The sequence below is a fragment of the Panthera leo genome, chromosome B4 (genome assembly GCF_018350215.1).
Source record: "Panthera leo isolate Ple1 chromosome B4, P.leo_Ple1_pat1.1, whole genome shotgun sequence".
NCBI lineage: Eukaryota > Metazoa > Chordata > Mammalia > Carnivora > Felidae > Panthera > Panthera leo.
This window is the reverse complement of record NC_056685.1, coordinates 80,312,373-80,331,520: the sequence shown is the minus strand read 5'-3', so window position 1 is coordinate 80,331,520 and position 19,148 is coordinate 80,312,373. Positions and strand designations below refer to the sequence as shown.

At 41.4% G+C, this 19,148-nt stretch overlaps 1 protein-coding gene across 2 annotated transcripts in view; it reads right to left on the bottom strand.

The window, feature by feature from the left end:
• The window catches only part of NCKAP1L (NCK associated protein 1 like), a 38,527-nt gene extending 19,723 nt beyond the window's left edge, over window positions 1-18,804 (bottom strand). Inside the window, exons 1-18 of one of the 2 annotated variants that reach the window (XM_042946742.1) lie at window positions 18,487-18,804; window positions 17,272-17,382; window positions 16,447-16,539; window positions 10,838-10,894; window positions 10,208-10,350; window positions 9,178-9,268; window positions 8,950-9,087; window positions 8,089-8,137; window positions 7,834-7,990; window positions 5,071-5,127; window positions 4,717-4,813; window positions 4,056-4,165; window positions 3,753-3,885; window positions 3,200-3,281; window positions 2,960-3,018; window positions 2,599-2,744; window positions 1,087-1,219; window positions 697-816 (exon numbers count right to left, since the gene is read on the bottom strand). In XM_042946742.1, coding sequence (XP_042802676.1) covers window positions 697-816; window positions 1,087-1,219; window positions 2,599-2,744; window positions 2,960-3,018; window positions 3,200-3,281; window positions 3,753-3,885; window positions 4,056-4,165; window positions 4,717-4,813; window positions 5,071-5,127; window positions 7,834-7,990; window positions 8,089-8,137; window positions 8,950-9,087; window positions 9,178-9,268; window positions 10,208-10,350; window positions 10,838-10,894; window positions 16,447-16,539; window positions 17,272-17,382; window positions 18,487-18,588 — 1,878 coding nt within the window. In that variant the 5' untranslated portion in view covers window positions 18,589-18,804. The remainder of the gene's footprint in view (window positions 1-696; window positions 817-1,086; window positions 1,220-2,598; window positions 2,745-2,959; window positions 3,019-3,199; window positions 3,282-3,752; window positions 3,886-4,055; window positions 4,166-4,716; window positions 4,814-5,070; window positions 5,128-7,833; window positions 7,991-8,088; window positions 8,138-8,949; window positions 9,088-9,177; window positions 9,269-10,207; window positions 10,351-10,837; window positions 10,895-16,446; window positions 16,540-17,271; window positions 17,383-18,486) is intronic. The other variant, XM_042946743.1, reaches the window with a different exon arrangement.
• Between the last annotated feature and the right edge of the window lie 344 nt (window positions 18,805-19,148).

The following is a 19,148-nucleotide window of genomic DNA, read 5'->3' as shown; positions in this document are numbered from 1 at the left end:
ACCATCCATATGTATACACAACACACACACACACACACACACACACACACACACACACACACACAACCTGGACCCCCTTCTACCAAAGTTGCTACAAAGCCCGACTCAAACCCAGGAAGGGTGGGTAGGCCAGGGAGCCTGAAAGACTCCAGGACAACAAGTTCCTCATTTTCTAATTTTCTGAAATTTAGGTTGAGCTAATCATGACCAGGTGCTGTGAGTCAGTCAAGGTGGGGCGTGGGGGAAACAAGCAGACAAGGACAAGAAAGCAGCCCTGAGGATAAACACAGAGGAGGTGCCTGAAAATGTTCACATGGCCACGGATTAGGGTGCAGCTGGACAGAAAGGTGAGACAAGACAGGTGATATAGGGGCCACAGTCCTAATTATGCATACACAGGGCAGAGAGGGGAGGGGGAATAAACAAGGGAGCTAACTCCTCTCTCAGAACGCTTCAAGTGAGAGCACAGATTTTGCTGGTATGCAGCTGTTCAAATAAGAGTATTTTTAGACACCTCTATCTCATCCTAAGGGAGTAAAGACTGAAGGAACTACACTAAGAAAAGAAACCTGCCGTAAACTCAAGTACACAAAAGCCCTAGCTCTACTTGGGAGAAAGGGTTAGAGAACTTGGCATTTGACAGGAAGACAAGGTAGACAGAGGGAAACTGAAATAGAGAGAGAAGACTGAGCCTACCTGCTCGCTCAGGTTTCGTTGTTCAGCACAGAGCTCCAGGACGCAGTTGCTGGTCTGCTTGGCCAACTCTTCAAGGAAGGAGTTGCAGTGATGAAGGCCATGGTTCTTCAGGTGGGGGTACTTTGGAAAAGAGGAACCAAGGAAGAAATTGTCATCACCAAGACAGTCACTTCTTCCTCATAATCTGCTCTGAGCCACCACTCAGAAGAAGAAACTGAGACCCAGAGAGAGGACACGTTCTACATCAAGCTGAGACACTTAGGGTCACATGTCACATACCTATGTTTGTACCCTTCTTATGACCAAAACCAACCCTTGGAATTGTGTTTTGTGGAATATGGATGAGATGTGATTAGAGAGATGACAGGGCTTAGAGGTCAGGGTACCCACCTCCTCCGGGCACATCTCATGAGTGCAGTGGACAAAATGAGCACAAATCAGAGGGAAAGCAATGGCATAACGTAACATGGTAGGTTCCTCCAGGGTCACGGCAAACATCTTCTCAAAGATGCGGAGATGGAAGCTGCAGACAAAGGGGAAGCAGACTTAGAACCAGGGTTTAGGAGCCAGCTGGTCCCTTTGAGGTGGAGAGAATATTCATTCTTTCAACAAATATCTACTGATCTTCACACCTCCCTCCCTCACTTCCCTCCTCTCTCTCTCTCTACCTCAATCTCTCTCTCTCTCTCTCTCTCTCTCTCTCATTCTAAGTAAGCTCTATGCCCAACATGGGGCTTGAACTAATGAACCGAAGATTGAGAGTCACATACTCTACATACTGAGCCAGCCAGGTGCCCCCACAACTCCCTACTCTTAAGGTAGACAGGAAACCAAGAAACTTAACCCTTTTCGATTTTCATACTGGACCCCATGGTGGTTTAGTGCTAATCTTCTTCCCTGCCCTTGTCCAAAATTTGTTATTCTTCCCTCAGAGCCTCTGCATGATTTAAATTTTTTTTTAATGTTTATTTTTGAGAGAGACAGAGACAGAATGCGAGTGGGTTAGGGGCAGACAGAGGGAGACACAGAATCCAAAACAGGCTTCGAGTTGTCAGCACAGAGCCCAACGCGGGGCTCGAACTCATGAGCTGTGAGATCATGACCTGAGCTGAAGTCGGACACTCAACCGACTGAGCCACCCAGGCGCCCTAGAGCTTCTGCATGATTTGGGCTATTCCCCCTAATTTAGAAGTCCTACAGTAATATTAATTCACATCCCTCCCAAAATTCGACCACTGAGGCTCCAGAAAACTTTCTCAGGTTAATTCCATGATACTAATCTTTCCTCAACCCTATATCCTCTCAATATCATGCACTCTTTTTACACTTTCTTACATTTGCAATTATTATGTTGATGTCCTTTTCACATGTACATGGGTGTTGCATCTCCCCACCTATACTGAATGCAGAGAACAGAGCCAACATATTGTGTTGTTTGTTTGATCTGCCAAAGGACAGAGTTATGTCCAACAGTGGTCACTTGATAAATGCTGAATGATACCTAAGGAAGACAAACTAATTTTCATTCTCCAAAGGCCCTATTCTCCAACTCTCTCAATTATTTTCAGCTCCCTCCACTGAAACCCCACATTTTCCATGTCTCTTTTAAATCACAATACCCCAAGAATAAAAAGAAGCTGCAGAAGGTTCCAAAGATACCAGTTTGGAAAAATATATACTGATGAATTATCACAGATAATTATCCTAAAGAAAGCCAAAACAAAAGGGAGTCAACCTAAAATTCCTATGACTTGGTAGAACCTGGCATGAGTGAGTTGGAGCACCTGCCTCTAAGGAACTCTCAAACAATATTTTCCCATCTGTTGGAAGGAACTACTGTTCTCCACAGAAGCCAGGGAAGAGATCAGGTCAAATGATAAAGAGCTCTGAATAAGGGCATACCAGAAAGTAGACAAGTCAGAAGTTTCCACCAGTATAGTCTCTACTGAGTCCAGCATTCGGGAGTGAAAGACAATGAGATTCATCACCTTGGCTAAGTCAGGATTCTCGTGAAGGTGCAGGGGAGCCTTAGCCACACTGGTATATGCCTGTGGTTGGAGTTAGGAAAAGGGTGGAGAAGAACAAAATAAATGAAAAGGACAGCCCACCTAGGAGCTACAGTTTGGCTAGGGTTTGTCCTGTCAATCAGTAGTTGTCAATGTTGAATCACTCTATACAGCAGAGATTAGGAAATAAACAGAGAAGGGATTGTTGAGGAGGAAGAACCCTGAGAATGCGGGACCATTAACAGGAACAGACCTACCTGTAGACGGAACCAGTCCAGCCTCAATCCAGAGAATTCAAATTTCTCTCCACTATCAACTACAAGAAAAACAGAAGTTTAAAAGAAAATAATAAAACAGCACCCTATATCAAACTCCACAGAATGGTAGGTCCTTTTCAAAGTCATCTTGTCCCACTCCCTGGCTCAAGAGATCAATATTTCTAGAACAAAAGATGTTCACCCTTATATACCTTACCTTCTCCTCTTCCCTCCAATTACCTTGTTTGAGATTGAGATTGGAGAGAGTACTGACGAATGAGGACATTATAATGGACTCCTCCTCAGGACACACAGACAGGTTCTAAAAGAGAAGTTCAAGTTGACATCAAGTGGGTAGAGGTTCCACCAGGACAGAAACCAGGACTACAAGGCTCAGTCAGTTCATGAAGGTAGAAAGAACTGGTAAGTGCCAGAAACAGAAAGAGCTAACCAAGAGATGGAGGAAATCCCCTGGGTTCACTGCCATGCTAACACCCAGTTTCTCTTTATTTTTCTCTCCTATTTCTAAGTAGCATTTTTCTCTCCTATTTCTTCATGTAAGAAGAAATATTCTCTCCTAAGTATTTTTCTCTCCTATTTCTTCATGTAAGAGGGGGGAAAAAAAAAGACCGTGGAGATTATCGGTCTTTTTTTTTTTTGTTTCAACAAATGCAGAGAGGAAAATCGGGCTTTTTGACAATCTACAAAGCATGAGATTCAGCCAGGGTGGCCCCCAGCGGGAAATGACCAGGGATCACCCTGACAGTTCCAAAGTTTAGTTAATTAAACTTACTTGAATGATGTCACTGAGCACAAGGGCATCAAATCTGGCCAGGTACTGAAGGTGGTATTGCTGTATCACTTTGATGTGTCTCCGGACAAGAGCCCTAATCTCCTCCAATAAGAAAAGCAATTCTGCAATGCTCCTGCAGAGTCGAGGAAGAGAACAGGGAGGTTTTGAGGCTAGAAATATCAACTGAGACAAAGACAGTGATAATAGAGCAGAAACGGAGACCTCCTGAGGTCATTTGATGCCTCCCTGTCCCATTTCCCAATCCATCTAAGGTCAAGGCTCTTAACCATGTCAAGTACTTACGAGTCAACATAGTCCTCAGGTGTCTTTGTCTTGGTGACGTTTTCTGTGTGGCGAACCAGCCAGGTGACCTCATCACGAATGAAGGACAGAGCCATGAAAGCATAAAGGGCCTAAGGAGAGGACAGAGATTATGAGAATTTTCAACTTTAAAAATGGATTTCAGAGCACAGAGAACCATCACGATAATATGCCTACGGACACAATCGTGTAACCTCACCAGCAATAGTAGCCAATAATAAACACAGAGACCCATAAAAACCACATGAAACAGAATCAGACATGCACGTATGTTGACATTAGCTCACAGTCAATACTATTTCATCTCTATTAAGTCTTGGAAATATTTAGTAGGCATTTATGTGGTTTGGCAAAAAAAAAAAAAAAAAGCAAGCTCTATCTTCAATTAGATCACACTCAAATAGAGGATAAGACAAGTACACAAATAGCTATAATGCATCATATACTACCCCCTGATGGTACCCAATAAAGAGATCCAAAAAGTTTTGGGGTGCTCCAGGAGGATTCAAGGGAATCAGTGTATACATATATAAACAGATCACGAACGACTCAGAAATGCAAAAACTAACGAATGCCAAGTCACTCCCCCACAGAGTCTTTCATCATTGGTCATCATTCCCCTGCCAGCCTTTCATTTTCTTGCCTTAGGACCCAGCAGTCCTGGCTCATCTGTTAACACAGTCTCCAGCTCCTTCACTGCCATCCGCAGAAATTGGCGCCGTTGACAGTGAAATTGGCCGCTAAGGAAAGAAAGTAGAAATGAGAGAATAGTGCCTCTCCCATCCTTAAAAATCCTCCTAAGGCATTTAGGAAGGGGTATCAGATAGGAGGAACATTCAGTGCTGCCATTAGACTTGGTAAGAAAACACAAGAATCTGTGGGGCAGCAGCAGGTTCTTGGGTTGAAGCAATTAAGCTGTGGGCGGTTTAGGTGAGAACAAAGGTCAAGAGAGATTCCTATTCCATCCCCTCTTGGAGAGCCCATTCCCCACCTTTACCTGTTTGCAATTACATGCTCCTTGCTTTCCTTTATGTCTGCCACTCTCTTGCCATACCTGAAAATTGACACAAGCACAGCAGGGTTGGCCACACCACCAATTAGAGACCTTGTCCCACCTTCCCAGTCCTGAGAGATTCCAAATGACAGCCTATGTATGGGAAGCATGGGCACCCCTCACTTTCAGGATCTTTCCAAACCCAACTTTTCTCCCTGGCCTACTAATAAGAGACTCATACAGCTTAGAGATTATCCAGTTCTCCTCACTATTTTCGGATGAAGAAAATAATATCCAGGGAAGAGGAACGACTTGCCCAAGGTTACATAGGGTTGTAATGGCAAAACTGGGTCTGGACTTCTTGTCATGTGCTCCTGCCTTGACACCATTAGGCCAAGTACTCTTCCAGGTTTGGGGGAGACAAAAGAGGCAGTGCACGGGCCCTGCTCTTAAGTAGGAGTAGTTACTCCAGCTCTACCTTGGATCCCATTCTCACCCTTCTTCTCTTAGAATTTTTCTTTATCAGTTACCTCTGTCACTTGGTCTCTCCCTCTCCACCAGTTTAGTCTCTACTCCCAACACATAAGTTCAAAGCCTCCCTTATCCTGAAAGACTTTCACTTGACCTTGACAATCTGCTGAACTTCCTGTCCTCCCACACCACCCAACTCCTCCAAAGACACACCTAAACTCTTTACTTCCTCACCTTTCACTGACCCCTGAATCCCACAAAGCTTTTGACACTTAAAAAACTGTTCTCTCTAAAGTCAATGTGAACTGTTGAATCACCAAATGGCCTTTTCGTTGATCTTCACTGGTCTGTGATATTTGACTCTCCTGACCATCTCCTTTTTCTACTAGTGATCCAGGCTCAAAAATCCCACATTACTTTAGGCTCTGTGTGTTCCCTGTGTCCCTTAGATCTGTCTTCTCTTGTCCTGCATCACTGTTGCCACTGCATTAGTCAAACTTCATAACCTTTCTTTTCCCTTTTCCAAACCACTCCCTTACTGAACTTGGCACAGAATGAAAGAAATTTAGACTTGGAAAGTATCTTAATTAAATCAGGATTCAACTCCACAGCATTCCTGGTAGATAATTTTTTCACCTCTACATAGTATGATGGAAAGCGACAGGATTAGAGTCAAATAATCTGGAATTATTTCCTATTTCCAATGAGTGGCATTGAGATTTAACTCCATTTTCTCATCTATAAAAAATATATTAATACTTACACATGAGTATAAGTACCATGAAGATCAAATTAGATCATTTATACCAAAAACCTCCCTCAACTATAAACCTTACATCTTAGTTGTTGTTCTTAGTGATGGGGAACTGAACACTCTTCAAACGTGCTTCCATTCCTTAAAAGCAATAATCATTTGGGGCACCTGGGTGGCTCAGTCGATTAAGCGTCCGACTTCGGCTCAGGTCATGATCTTGCGGTTTGCCAGTTCGAGCCCCGCATCGGGCTCTGGGCTGACAGCTCAGAGCCTGGAGCCTGCTTTGGATTCTGTGTCTCCCTCTCTCTGATCCTCCCCCACTCATTCTCTCTTTCTCTCTCTCTCTCTCTCTCTCTCTCTCTCTCTCTCAGAAATAAAGAAACTTCAAAAAAAACAAGCAATAATTATTAGAAAGTTTTATAGGTATACAGATATGGATGTAGATATAGACCCAAATCCACCCCTTGTAACTTCTAATTATTAATCTTAGACTTACTCTCTCTTAACTCTGACAGTGATTCTTTTTATGGTAATATCCAGTTGTTGAGAGTATGAGGAATAAGAATTCTCATAGACTGCAGATAATACAGCTGTTTGGAGGGCAATTTGGTAGAAGCTATTAAAATTTGGTATATGCATACCCTTTACCCCAGCAATTCCACTTCTGAGAATCTACCTTAGAGAAATGTTCATGAAGATATGCGTCTAAGAATGTTCATTATAGCATTGTTTGTAATGATTTTTTTTTTAAAAAAGGAAACACTCTCAACTATGCTTCAGTTAAAAAACAAAGAAAGGAAAGTGGAAATGGTTCAAATGTCCATCACAGGGGATTGGGTAAATAACTTATGTTACAACCACATAATAGAATACTATGCAACTGCTAAAAAGAATAAGATTAAGTCACTATAGACGGACATGAAAAATATCCGAAATATAGTAAGTGAAAAAAAGCAAACTGCAGAACATAATGTAGCAGCGGGTCCATTGCTCTTTAAAAATTGCTTATGTAAGGCTGAAAACACATTCACGCCTTTACGTGTTACAGACACACAAGCATCTGGAGGACATACGCCAAACTATTCCGGGAGATGAGATTGTAGTCAACGTCCACTTTCTATTTTGTGCATTTCTGGACATTAGTGCGCAATAATAAAAAAGTAATAAAGATATGTGACCCCTTCCTCAATCCAACGGCTCCTTTTCTTTATAGTTCTCTCTCTATTCTTCCCTTCATAGTCAAACTTCTTAAAAGAATTACTTATTAAATTCCTTATCTCCCATTTGCTTCTAAACCCACAACCCGGTTTTCAACCTTACCACTCAACTGAAGTTGTGCACAGGAAGGGCACTAAGACCACCTTTACAGCCAAATCCAATGAACATTTTCCAGTCCTCATTTTCTTTGACTTCTCAATGTCATCTAATGTAAATAACCGATCTTCCCTCCTGAGAATGTTTTCTTCCCTTCACTTCTGTCTTCCCTCTTCCCCAAAACCCTAAAAATCTCAAAATAAGATTAGTTGGCTCTCATGTCTCACCCTTTCCAACTGCTAAATAAGTCCTCGGTGACCTTGTGCACCTGTAGCACATCCTCCCGGATTAGGGTGATGTACAGGGAGCCCTGCAGACACAGCTTCCACAGCTTCTGGCACTGGTTGTTGGAGTTGAGGCACCCATTACAAAGAAGAAACCCAACTGCAGGTGGATAAAATAGTGCAGAGGAAGACTTTTAGAATTTTCTATCCACGTAACACGCTGCGACATCTACTCCCACCTGATCCCATGAAACTTACTGATAATCCAGCGCTCCATCACTTCCACAGATAGGTACTCACAGGCCATCTGTGAGAAGAGAGGCAGAGATGGTCAAGCAGTTATTGAACCTGGTCTTCCCCTAAAGACTAAGGCAGTCAAGACCAGGGCAGTCAAACTAGAATTTAAGTATCAAAACCAACTTTTATTTTACCAGACTGACTCAGGACACTTTGATAAACTAGTAGCTGGGGAACCTGCCAATCATGGAGGTGAGGCAGTGGAAGTGAAACGAGCAAAAATGAATACACTTGAGAAAAGGAAATGAAGCTTGGGCTGGAAGTTGGGACAACGAAACATGTAATATAATATCTCTCTAACAGCTTAGAAAAGCAATACTCAAAATGTTCTCATGATCGCTTCCTCCTTTGGATTCTTTTGCCACTTCAAGTACAAATCACTCATTTGGCCTTTCTCATTCATCTTGTACCATCTCTTGTATTTTTATGACTACGTGGCATATATTCCCTCCAAGAGTTTAAGTTGTTGAAGCACGGATGTTGGGCCCATATTAATTGAATAAAAATATTTGTTCATTAACTGATGCCTATGTTTAATTTCCTGCTGGGCTGAATAGGTGTCTAATGACTCACTTTCATCTGTCCATTCATTCTATGATTATTCATTAAATTCTTCCTATGGGCAGCCACACGCTAATCCTGGTCCAAACAAAAGCTCGAATCCAAACATGATTTTTTAGCTATAAGAGGTTATCAACTTAGATGCATATCCTAGAAGAGGGCTAAAGCACTCTTAGGGATGATATTTCTTGAAAGAAGCACTCTCTACAGAGATGGCCTTGGCAAAGAGAATGTTATCACTGACCAGAGAAGGGAACGTACTGTGTCTGAATTGGCAGGGTTAATCATGGCTGGGGGGCTGCTGATGAGACTCAGAAGCTGGGCACTGCGCCACTGCTCAGCCCCCTGGGTCCTCCGGATGAAGAGGAAGTGCAAAGAGAGGAGAGCTTCACTCACAGCCTGTGGGAAGAAACAAATGAATCCTTAATGTCAATGACGAGGACGATATACTTCCACCAGAGGAATTCTCCACTCTCTCAGGAAACATGCCTTCGTGTGAGGCCCAAACTCCTCTGTCAACTTCTTCAGAGGGTGATCATACTCCAACACCATCTGCCCCAGACGGGCAAAACTGGGGTCACTGGAAAAAGCATAGGAAAGAAGAGTTACAGGTCTCCCTTGACCATGATATAAACTCTCATGTTTGCAGATGGGATAAAGCTGTGTGCATAGGCTGGCATCCCCCTCCACCTTCAAAGATATAGAAACTAAACTGTGAGTTACATATATAGATAACCCATTCCAGACCCAAGTGTATCAAGCTATTAGATAGAACTACATAGTTTGGGGCAGGTCCATGAAAGTTTCTGCCATGTAAGTACCCAAAAGAGTACTGAACACATGATAGGTACTCTATAAATTCATGTTAATTAGTTGCAATTCGAATAACATGCCTAGGTCCAAATCTGTACACAACCCAAAAAGATACAAGTAAATTCAAAGCTAATGGGTAAGGCACGTGCCTAGGTATTCATGGAGACACATGGGAATACACATCATACATAGAACAATGTGTCACAGCCTACTCTGATTCTTCTCGTCTTCATTTTTTCAGCCCTTAAATACTTTTATTTGCACTAATGGAGGGGCACAGAATTTCAGATAATCCAAAATCCATTTATATTTGGCTTCAAATGTACTATCATACATTACTTACCTCTAATGGCTTTACCTTGCTAATATTATTCCTACCAATACTAAAAAAAGAAAACTTTATCTTCCTTTCGCAATAACCTGAAAAGCACAGTGGAAGCCAGCCCAGGATTAAAAAATGATCAGAGACAATGCAAATTGGATAATCCACTAGAAGATGCTCAAGAGTTAACTATATGTAAAAGAGCTGTGCACTTGTTGACATATGCCATTATAAGGATTTAAAAAAAATTTTTTTTGGCCTGGATCATCATGTAGAGTGTAAGTCCTCAAATGAGAAAACATGGATTCTATTTCCTTTGTGTCCACCTTGTACCTCATACCACCATGTATGAGATTCTTCATCTCCTAAATCCCTTTAACTCACCTATGCCCATGCAGCATCTCATGGGCACAGTTGTACATGCCAATGAGTACCCGTCGGTCTTCAATCCGTGACAGAAGTAAAATAACTGAGGTGTAAGTCACGATCAAGTCCAGGTAGCTCCGGGTGAAGTCAAAGTTGAGATTCTGCAAGGAAAATACATAGGAACCCAAGAACAGCAAGGCCAATTAATCCCTATTTCACCCACCATTCCAGACAGTACTAAATAGACTCCGAAAGGGTCTGTTTAGAAGGAGGAACTGGTAGGATGGAAAATTCAGAAGGAGAAAATCGGAACCACAGTCAGGGGTTAAAAATGAGCTCAAGATACAAAAAGGCCAGGAAATTTGGTAACATCTGGAGGTTAGAAGAGGTGGAATAAGAACATTTTGGTGTCATTGTTATATTAAATAAATCATACTGCTGATCTGCTTCACATGTAAATATCCTTTAACTTCAGCACTTTATACAAAAGAACCATAGTCACGGAGTGAATAATACAGTATATTATATTAAACATATTGTAATATATTATCATCCTGAAGGAATAGCCATTCTTCCAGTCCCTTCCCAACCCACACTGTTCCAACCAAGACCTTTTCTAGGGTAGAAGAGAATGACGAAGAATCTTACAATATCAAAATGGCACTGGCAGGCATCAATGGTGTTGAGAAGCTCATATACATGATCCTGGGGGTAGAATTGGAAATGAGAATGAATAAAGAATAAAGAGAAGGTGACATGTACTACTAGAATTTGAAGGGAAGGTTCTCTCCCTTAGAGGTCCTAGAGAGCCACTGAGTTACATAAGGGAAGCTGAATAGAGGGAGTTTCTCCTCAGGAAGCCATCAGTGGGCCCCCATTAAGCTTACCCTACCAAATGCCCAAGTTTCCACAGACACAAGTCACTACTATATTACACATACTCTCCCTAATTTTATCATCCCAGTGCCCCCTTCCTCCACACACACACACAAAAAGGTTACAAAATGCAGATCATCTGATAGGCTGTTTCTAAGATACCGGAAATTAGACCCATTTTTTATTGATAAATCCCAAAAGTTTTTCTTGTAATCCATCTCCTGTTTTCAGAAATTAGTCATTAACAAATGAGACTACGACCCAACCTGTGTTTCTATTTACTGACCACTTACTATGTGCTAAGTACTACTTACTAGGTAATTTGCATATCCTTCATTGAACCCTCATTCCAGTGTGATAGGGATTCGTTTTCTTTTCATACATAATTTTACCTAAATAAATATGCAGTTTTATTGTGGACACTTCCCTCCCCCCACATCGGCACCACCCTCCATCCTGCCCCAACCCCCAGGTAAACCAGTTTAACAACCCAGTATGGCCTTTCTTAATTTTCTCCCTATTTATATAGTCTTATTCAGTTGGGGGGGGGGGGGAGGAGAAAACTAGAGAGAGAGGTTTTTTTCATCATCACTTGTGTTATAAAATTGAGATAATGTTATATTCTTCTTGCCATTTTGTTTTTCTCATCCAACCTTATCTGCTTAAAGTCCTCCAAGTCATCTGGTAGAACACTAATGTACTTCTTTTTAATGGTCACATAATAGCCCATGGTGTGGTCAATTCATTCAGCCTTTTTTCCCACTGATGGACATTTTCTTTGTTCCCAGTCCCTGGCCTCTCCTTTGTTCCCTATTCCTAACATATTGGTACTTTGATTTCTACAAGGTGGAACTGCTAGATCAAAGAATATATATATTTTTACTTTAAAAATGTGTTGCCAAGGACTTGAGCAGATACTTGATAATAACAAATATACACATGGCCGATAAGCAAATGAAAAGATGTTCAACGGTATTGGTCATCAGAGAAATGCAAATTAAAACAACACTGTATACCCATGAAAAGGCTAAAATTTAAGTCAGTTAATAGTAAGTGCTGATGAGAATGTGGAGCAACTGGAACACTAATATATGACCGATGGGAGGAGAAAAGGGAACGACGACTTTGGAAAAAAAGTTTGGCAGTTTCTTACAAAATTAAACATACACATACCATTTAACAATTCAATTTCTAAATTATTTTCCCAAGTGAAATGAAAAATATGTTGCCACAATGACTTGTACTCAAATGTTTATAGCATCGTGGGCATAATGGCCACCAATATGCATAATGGACACAACCCAATGGCCATCAACAGGTAAATAGATAAATTGTATCCATACAATGGATCAGTACTCCACAAAAATAGGAAATGAATCACAGTTACATGAAACAACAGAGAGACATCTCAAAAACATTATACTGAGTGAAAGAAGCCAGATACAAAAGAATGCATGCTGTATAAATTCTAATTATATGAACCTGTGGAAAAGAGAAGAAAAGAAAATTCTAATCTAGAAAGCAGATCAGTGGTTGCCTGGGGCCAGGAGTTGAGGAGATAGGGATTGAACTGGGGAAAAAAAGGCTCAGGAAACATTTGGAGTGATGGAAATTTTCTATACTCTCACTGTGGTGGTTTTTACATAGGTGCATATATGTGTCAAACTTATTAAAACAGGAAAAAATGTTTCCACGTTATCTTCCCCAAAAGACCTAATCTAAATTAACACATGGGGGATTGGGGCGCCTGGGCGGCTCAGCCAGTTGAGCATCTAACTCTTGATTTCAGTTCAGGTCGTGATCCCAGGGTTGTGGGATCAAGCCCCATGTCCGGCTCTGTGCAGAGCGTGGAGCCTGCTTAAGATTCTCCTTCTCTCTCTCTCTCTCTCTTTCTCTCTCTCTCTCTCTCTCTGTCCCTCTCCTCCATGCATGCACACTCTCCCTCTCTTTCCCTCCCTCCCTCTCTCTCTCTCAAATGAATAAATAAATAAATAAATAAACAAACAAACAAAATTTAAAAATAAATTAATACATGGGGAAACCAAGGCTAAGAGCAGTTAAGATACATGCCCACGATCACTAACTAGTAAGGGATAGTATCAGAATTAGAACACAGAGCTCATGATTTTCCCTGTATACTACATGACTTCTAAATCTCTGTCTACCCCTATGTTGCCTCATTTGCTAGGAGGGCCTTTCTACCACATCTTCCTGAAACCCAATTCCCAAAGATTATAGATGAGATTTACTATCAGCCACTCACACAATGTCACTACATAAGTCATCTTCTAAAGGTAAGAATCAAAAGAGAATGGAATTAGCATTTGTTGGCCTATAACCTTACTATATGCTAAACACTGAGCTAGATGTTTTCCCTGCATCATCTCATTTAATTCTCACAAATACCCCACATAGATCTTATTTCCCCATTTTATAGATAAAGAAACTGGAATCCAAAGAGTGTCCTGTCTAAATTTATACATCTGGCAAATGGTAAAGCTGAGATTTGAAACCAGGTCTGTCTGATTCAGAGCCTACCTACTTTACAATGCACAATATCTCAGTGTCTCTATTATTCCTCTTACCCTAAATGAGCGATACCATACACCCTGGGCTCAGAACTTTACCAATGCAGCAACCAGAAGGTGTCCTAAAATCCCCTTTGGACCCAAAAGTTTCCTAGTTTATATGCATCCAGCATTCTTTCCACCACCTCCACCAGTGCCTGCCTACCTTCTTCCTAACCACTACCCTCAATTCCAAGATTAATAACTTCTGACCTGACCCTCCTTCAGACTTTACAGTTTTCCATGACCCCACTTCATTGTGTGATGAAAGGCCTGGATTAGCCCCCTCGGGTAGATTCGGGGCACCCAAAGCAGGGTTCCATACTCTTGTTTCATCTGAAGAAATCCTATGGTACCATCACAAACTTGGATTGCTCAGATGGCTAAAATCTGTGTTATTTCTTGAATATGTAAATAACATGCTCATTGCAGAAAAATTATAAAATACAAACAAGCATAATTTTAATTCATTTTTAAAATCACTCAAAATCCCACCAATCAGAAGTTCAAATTTTCTTTATATGCGTGTTTCCCCATATAAATATACATATTAGAGACATCTTATGTCTTACTGTATTATAATTTGCTTTGACATTAAAGAATATATGAAAAACATTTTTCCATGCTGATTATCATAAATATTATCATCTTTCACAGCTGCATAATATTCATTTATAGACATATACTCTGAACTTTTAACCGAACCTCTATATATCGGATACATCAATTATCAATTTGTCACGATCTTAAATAAGGCAAAAGAGTACATTATTTTTTTTAACAGAGTACATACTCTTACATATCTCTGTACTTCTGATTGTTTCCTTAAGAAAAACGTCTAGAAATAAAATTACTACATTAAAAAGTATGTGTTTTAGAGATGCCTGGGAGCTTAGTCCCTTAAGCGACGGACTCGTCTCGGCTCAGGTCAATGATCTCATGGTTGGTGAGTTTGAGCGGCAAGTCACGCTCTGTCCTGACAGAGCAGGCCCTGCTTGGGATTCTGCCTCTCCCTCTCTCTATGCCTCCCCGGCTCATTCTCTCTCTCTCTCTCTCTCTCTCTTTCTCTCTCTCTCAAAACAAACTTTAAAAAAAAAAAAATATGTGTTTTTAAGACTTTTGAAACACATCATCAATTTGCCCTTCAAAAACATCATACCAAATAATTTTTACAGTTTGTTTACATTTACAAAAATAGTACCCACTCATTATTTAAAACACAAAGAAAATATCATCTATGTAGTATTGCTACCAAAACTACAATCAGAGAGTTAACAAATCAGACAAATCCAAATTGAGAGATATTCTGAAAAATAACTAGTCTGGACTCCAAAAAGTCAGTGTCATCAAAGACATAAGGAAAAAAAAAAAAAAATGGTTGGGAACTATTCTAAAGACTACAGGGGCGCCTGGGTGGCTCAGTCGGTTAAGCGGCCAACTTCGGCTCAGGTCATGATCTCACGGTTTGTGAGTTCGAGCCCCGCGTCGGGCTCTGTGCTGACAGCTCAGAGCCTGGAGCCTGTTTCAGATTCTGTGTCTCCCTCTCTCTGACCCTCCCCTGTTCATGCTCTGTCTCTCCCTGTCTCAAAAATAAATAAAACGTTAAAAAAAAAAATTAAAAAAAAAAAAGACTACAGAGACATGACAGCTAAATCCAATGTGTTATACGTGAGACAACTAGTAGAATGTGAACACGGACTGTATGTTAAAACTAATAATATTGCAGTAATGTTACATTTCCTGAGTGCGATAATTATATTAGGGTTATGTAAGAAAATATTCTTGTTCTTAGATGTATGCTAAAGTATTTAGGAAGGGAAATGGCACGACATCTGCAACTGACTCAAATGGTTCAGGAAAACAATAAAGATTAGCAAACACGGTAAAATACTAACAATTAGGAAATCTAAGAGAAGAATAGAATCATATTCATTGTAATATTCTTGAAATTTTTCAGATTTGTAATAAAATATTGGGGAATGGTACTTAAAATACTTGAATACTTAATAATGCTTAAATATATACAGTGTAATAAATTAAAGCTAATCATAGTCTACTCCCAAAGGTAGTTATTCCTAACAGTTAAATGTATAATGTTCCAAATCTGCCCAAGTACATACTAACACTATATATATATACAAGCCTATGTATCCTTTTATTTATTTATTTTTATTTTTTTAATGTTTATTTATTTTCGAGAGAGAGAGAGACAGCACAAGCAGGGAGGGGCAGAGCGAGGGGGAGACATAGAGTCCGAAGCAGGCTCCAGTCTCTGAGCTGTAAGCACAGAGCCCAACGCAGGGCTTGAAATCACAAACCGTGAGACCATGACCTGAGCTGAATCAGACGTTTAACCAACAGAGCCACCCAGGTGCCCCATAAATGAAATGTAATTATATCATACACTGTAACTTGTTTTTCTTTAACCAAGATATCCTTCCACATCAGTACATATCCCTTACTTTTTCTTTTTTTTTTTTTAATTTTTTTTTTTTTACGTTTATTTATTTTTGAGACAGACAGAGACAGAGCATGAATGGGAGAGGGTCAGAGAGAGAGGGAGACACAGAATCTGAAACAGGCTCCAGGCTCTGAGCTGTCAGCACAGAGCCCGATGCGGGGCTCGAACTCACGGACCGCAAGATCATGACCTAAGCCGAAGTCGGTCGCCCAACTGACTGAGCCACCCAGGCGCCCCAATCCCTTACTTTTTCAAGAAACAATATTAAGAAACATAAATGAACATCTACTAAAGAAGGAATAGCCTCAGAAGGATAATGCCTATACTGGGGTCCTAGGCTAGAGAGAGCTCACCCGAAATTCCATGACATCCACAAATGACTGGTAGTAGTTGATGAGGAATCTAATTATCTCAGATTTTTCTCGATGTACTGGTCCTAAATGTTGCTGAGGGAAACACAAAGCAAAAATTTTAAAACACAAAATAACACAATTGTTCAAGGTAATCCAAGAAGAATAGGAGTCATGCCTAAAACATTCTTGAAAAGACTTGAAATACACTAACAGGCAAAGTTGGAAAATCTCCAATGCTCTGAAGGTCTTAAACAGAGGAGAGTCTCTAGGTAAGATGATGCGTATAATCTTGACTAGATACAGAGTGCTAAATGAGAGGAAACTTCAAGGTCTCTTTCAGTCAAAGAGGCTTGTCATTTATATTAAAGTCAAAAGAAGCAGAATGAGAAGATGCTATATGTATAATGGTAAGAAATCTAGGGCTAATATTTAATGGAGGAGAACTAAGGAACATTCCATGAGATGCCTGATTCTCAGATAATCAGCAAGGAAACAGAGGGGGAAACAGGAACAACGGTAAAATAAATGTACCCTGCTGGGTTGACCAAGCTGTCTTTCTCTACAAGAACAAAGTGTTTTCATGAATCTTGCAACAGAGAAAGGGGCAATGCTTTGCTCTAGCTTACCCTGAGAGAATCCCATCTTATCTCAGAACTCTCAAGATTACAAGAGCCTGAAGCCCTGTGGTTGAGCCCAGGAAAACTAAAAGGAGGCTACTCTATGCCCTGCCCAAGTTCAAAGAAAGGCAGTTAAAAGAGGAGAGTTTAAGCCATCCAAGCACAGAATTATTTCAGAGAAAAGAGAGGAGACGGATCATGTTCTCACCGTGCTGCTTCGGACATCAATGTTGGGAAATTTCTTGTTGATGTACTTGAGAGAAGGTTCCATGGACTTTTCCAGTAAAAAAGGTGGCTTGGATTTGGGGTCTGAGCAAGTCTGCACCAATAAAGCACACTCTGTTTCAACCCTTTCTCCTGTCCCTCCAAACATACCCCTCCCTGTAGCATTCATTCTCACACAGTCTCATGGAAAGGGAATCTGAGAATTCATAATGAAAGCATTATGAAAGTCTACTGTTAAGCAGACGAGGAACAAGCTCCAAGACATGAAGCCAACTATCAGTAGAGCTGAACAACCTGGGTATCTTGTCTCACGGAGAAGAATTCAGTGAATTCAGCGTCTGCTGGGGCCCCAGCGCAAAGAGGAAGCTCTCTCCCCACCCCTCAGCTGAAGCCGGAAGGAGTGAGAAAAGCAGCTGCTCCTGAATTAGACTTCATGGGCAAATGTGTCACAATTATGTCCATATCTAAGTATCTCACCCAGAGGGCATTTGTAGGAGTCACGGGGTCAAACCATGTTCCTGGTGATTTGTTTTATTACAAAATGCATAAAAGTTCCCTCTCCCTATTTTCTCTTCCAGAAACTCCCCACTCCCGCCCCTGTCTTTCTCTCTTTACTTCCCTAGGCCCAGCTCCTTGCCCCCCACCCACCCCCCACCCCACAGCCCCGCCTAGTCTCACTCTTGTCACCAGCCTCTCTCAACTCAACAGATCCTATCCTAAGCATACACACACAACCAGAGCATGAACTCTCAGACTCTAAGTATCTCAGAAGGCACCTACCCATATTTTATTGAAATATCTATTTTTTTCCTTTTAGGTAAGTACTTCCATGGAAAAGTTTTTGCCAGAGACCCAACTTTGGATGTCTTCAGAGTATGGGAGATCAACAATAAACAATGAGACCCAGAATTCTAGATCCCAGACCTTATTCAAGTGACTCAGAACAAAATTATTTCCTACCTCCATATGCCCAGCAGAAAGCAGACACTCTCATTGGGGCGAGAATCATATCTAGAAGGGGAAAGCCCTTAAAAAGAGCCTCCCGTTCTGCCTTCCTACACTGGCTGGCCTATGTAATCCGAGTGACTGAAGGCCAGTGGGAAAGAAGAGGAGTCTAGCCCCTGGAACTGCCAGCCACGGGGTCCCCTGCCCTACTGTTGCTGGAATAATTAGTACTGGCCCAGTTGTTCATGCTTACCTTCTTGATGTTATACATGCGGATGAGAACCCCCTGACCTCGATCATTCAGAATAGTGAGCTTCTCGGCTAATTTATGCTGGTAGGCAGAGGTCAAAGACATGATGGCCACCGAAAGAGAGGAGTATCCGGACAGCAATGCCGAATCTCCCCAAACACTTTCAGCTTGGGTGGTGACACCCCCTGGGCGGAGGGACCCAGCCTGGTTGGTGCGCTGGTCTTCCTGTAGCCTCTACAATTGGCTCATGGGGGAAAGCAGTCATTACAGCTCACAGGCCTTCAGAATCTTCTTGTGCTTCCTCTTGCACACTCAGCAGGAGACACTTCCTCTTTCTAGCTGTGTAGCATTTTTGGTAAGACTGTGAAGTTGGTGGAGGCAGGGGAGAGGGACAGGCTTTCAAGGCTCCTCACAGTCTAGCACCAAACTTTTGGGCCTTACCCCTTCACTAGAGTCCTATAAAAAGCTCTGCACCAGACAAACAAGTATCGACTACCCCACTCCCATCCACCTTTAAGCTTTTTCTCTTTTATATATCCCTATCAAGAACACCTATGTTAGGGGCGCCTGGGTGGCTCAGTCGGTTAAGTGTCCAACTTCGGCACAGGTCATGATCTCATGGTTTGTGAGTTCGAGCCCCACATCAGGCTCTGTGCTGATAGCTT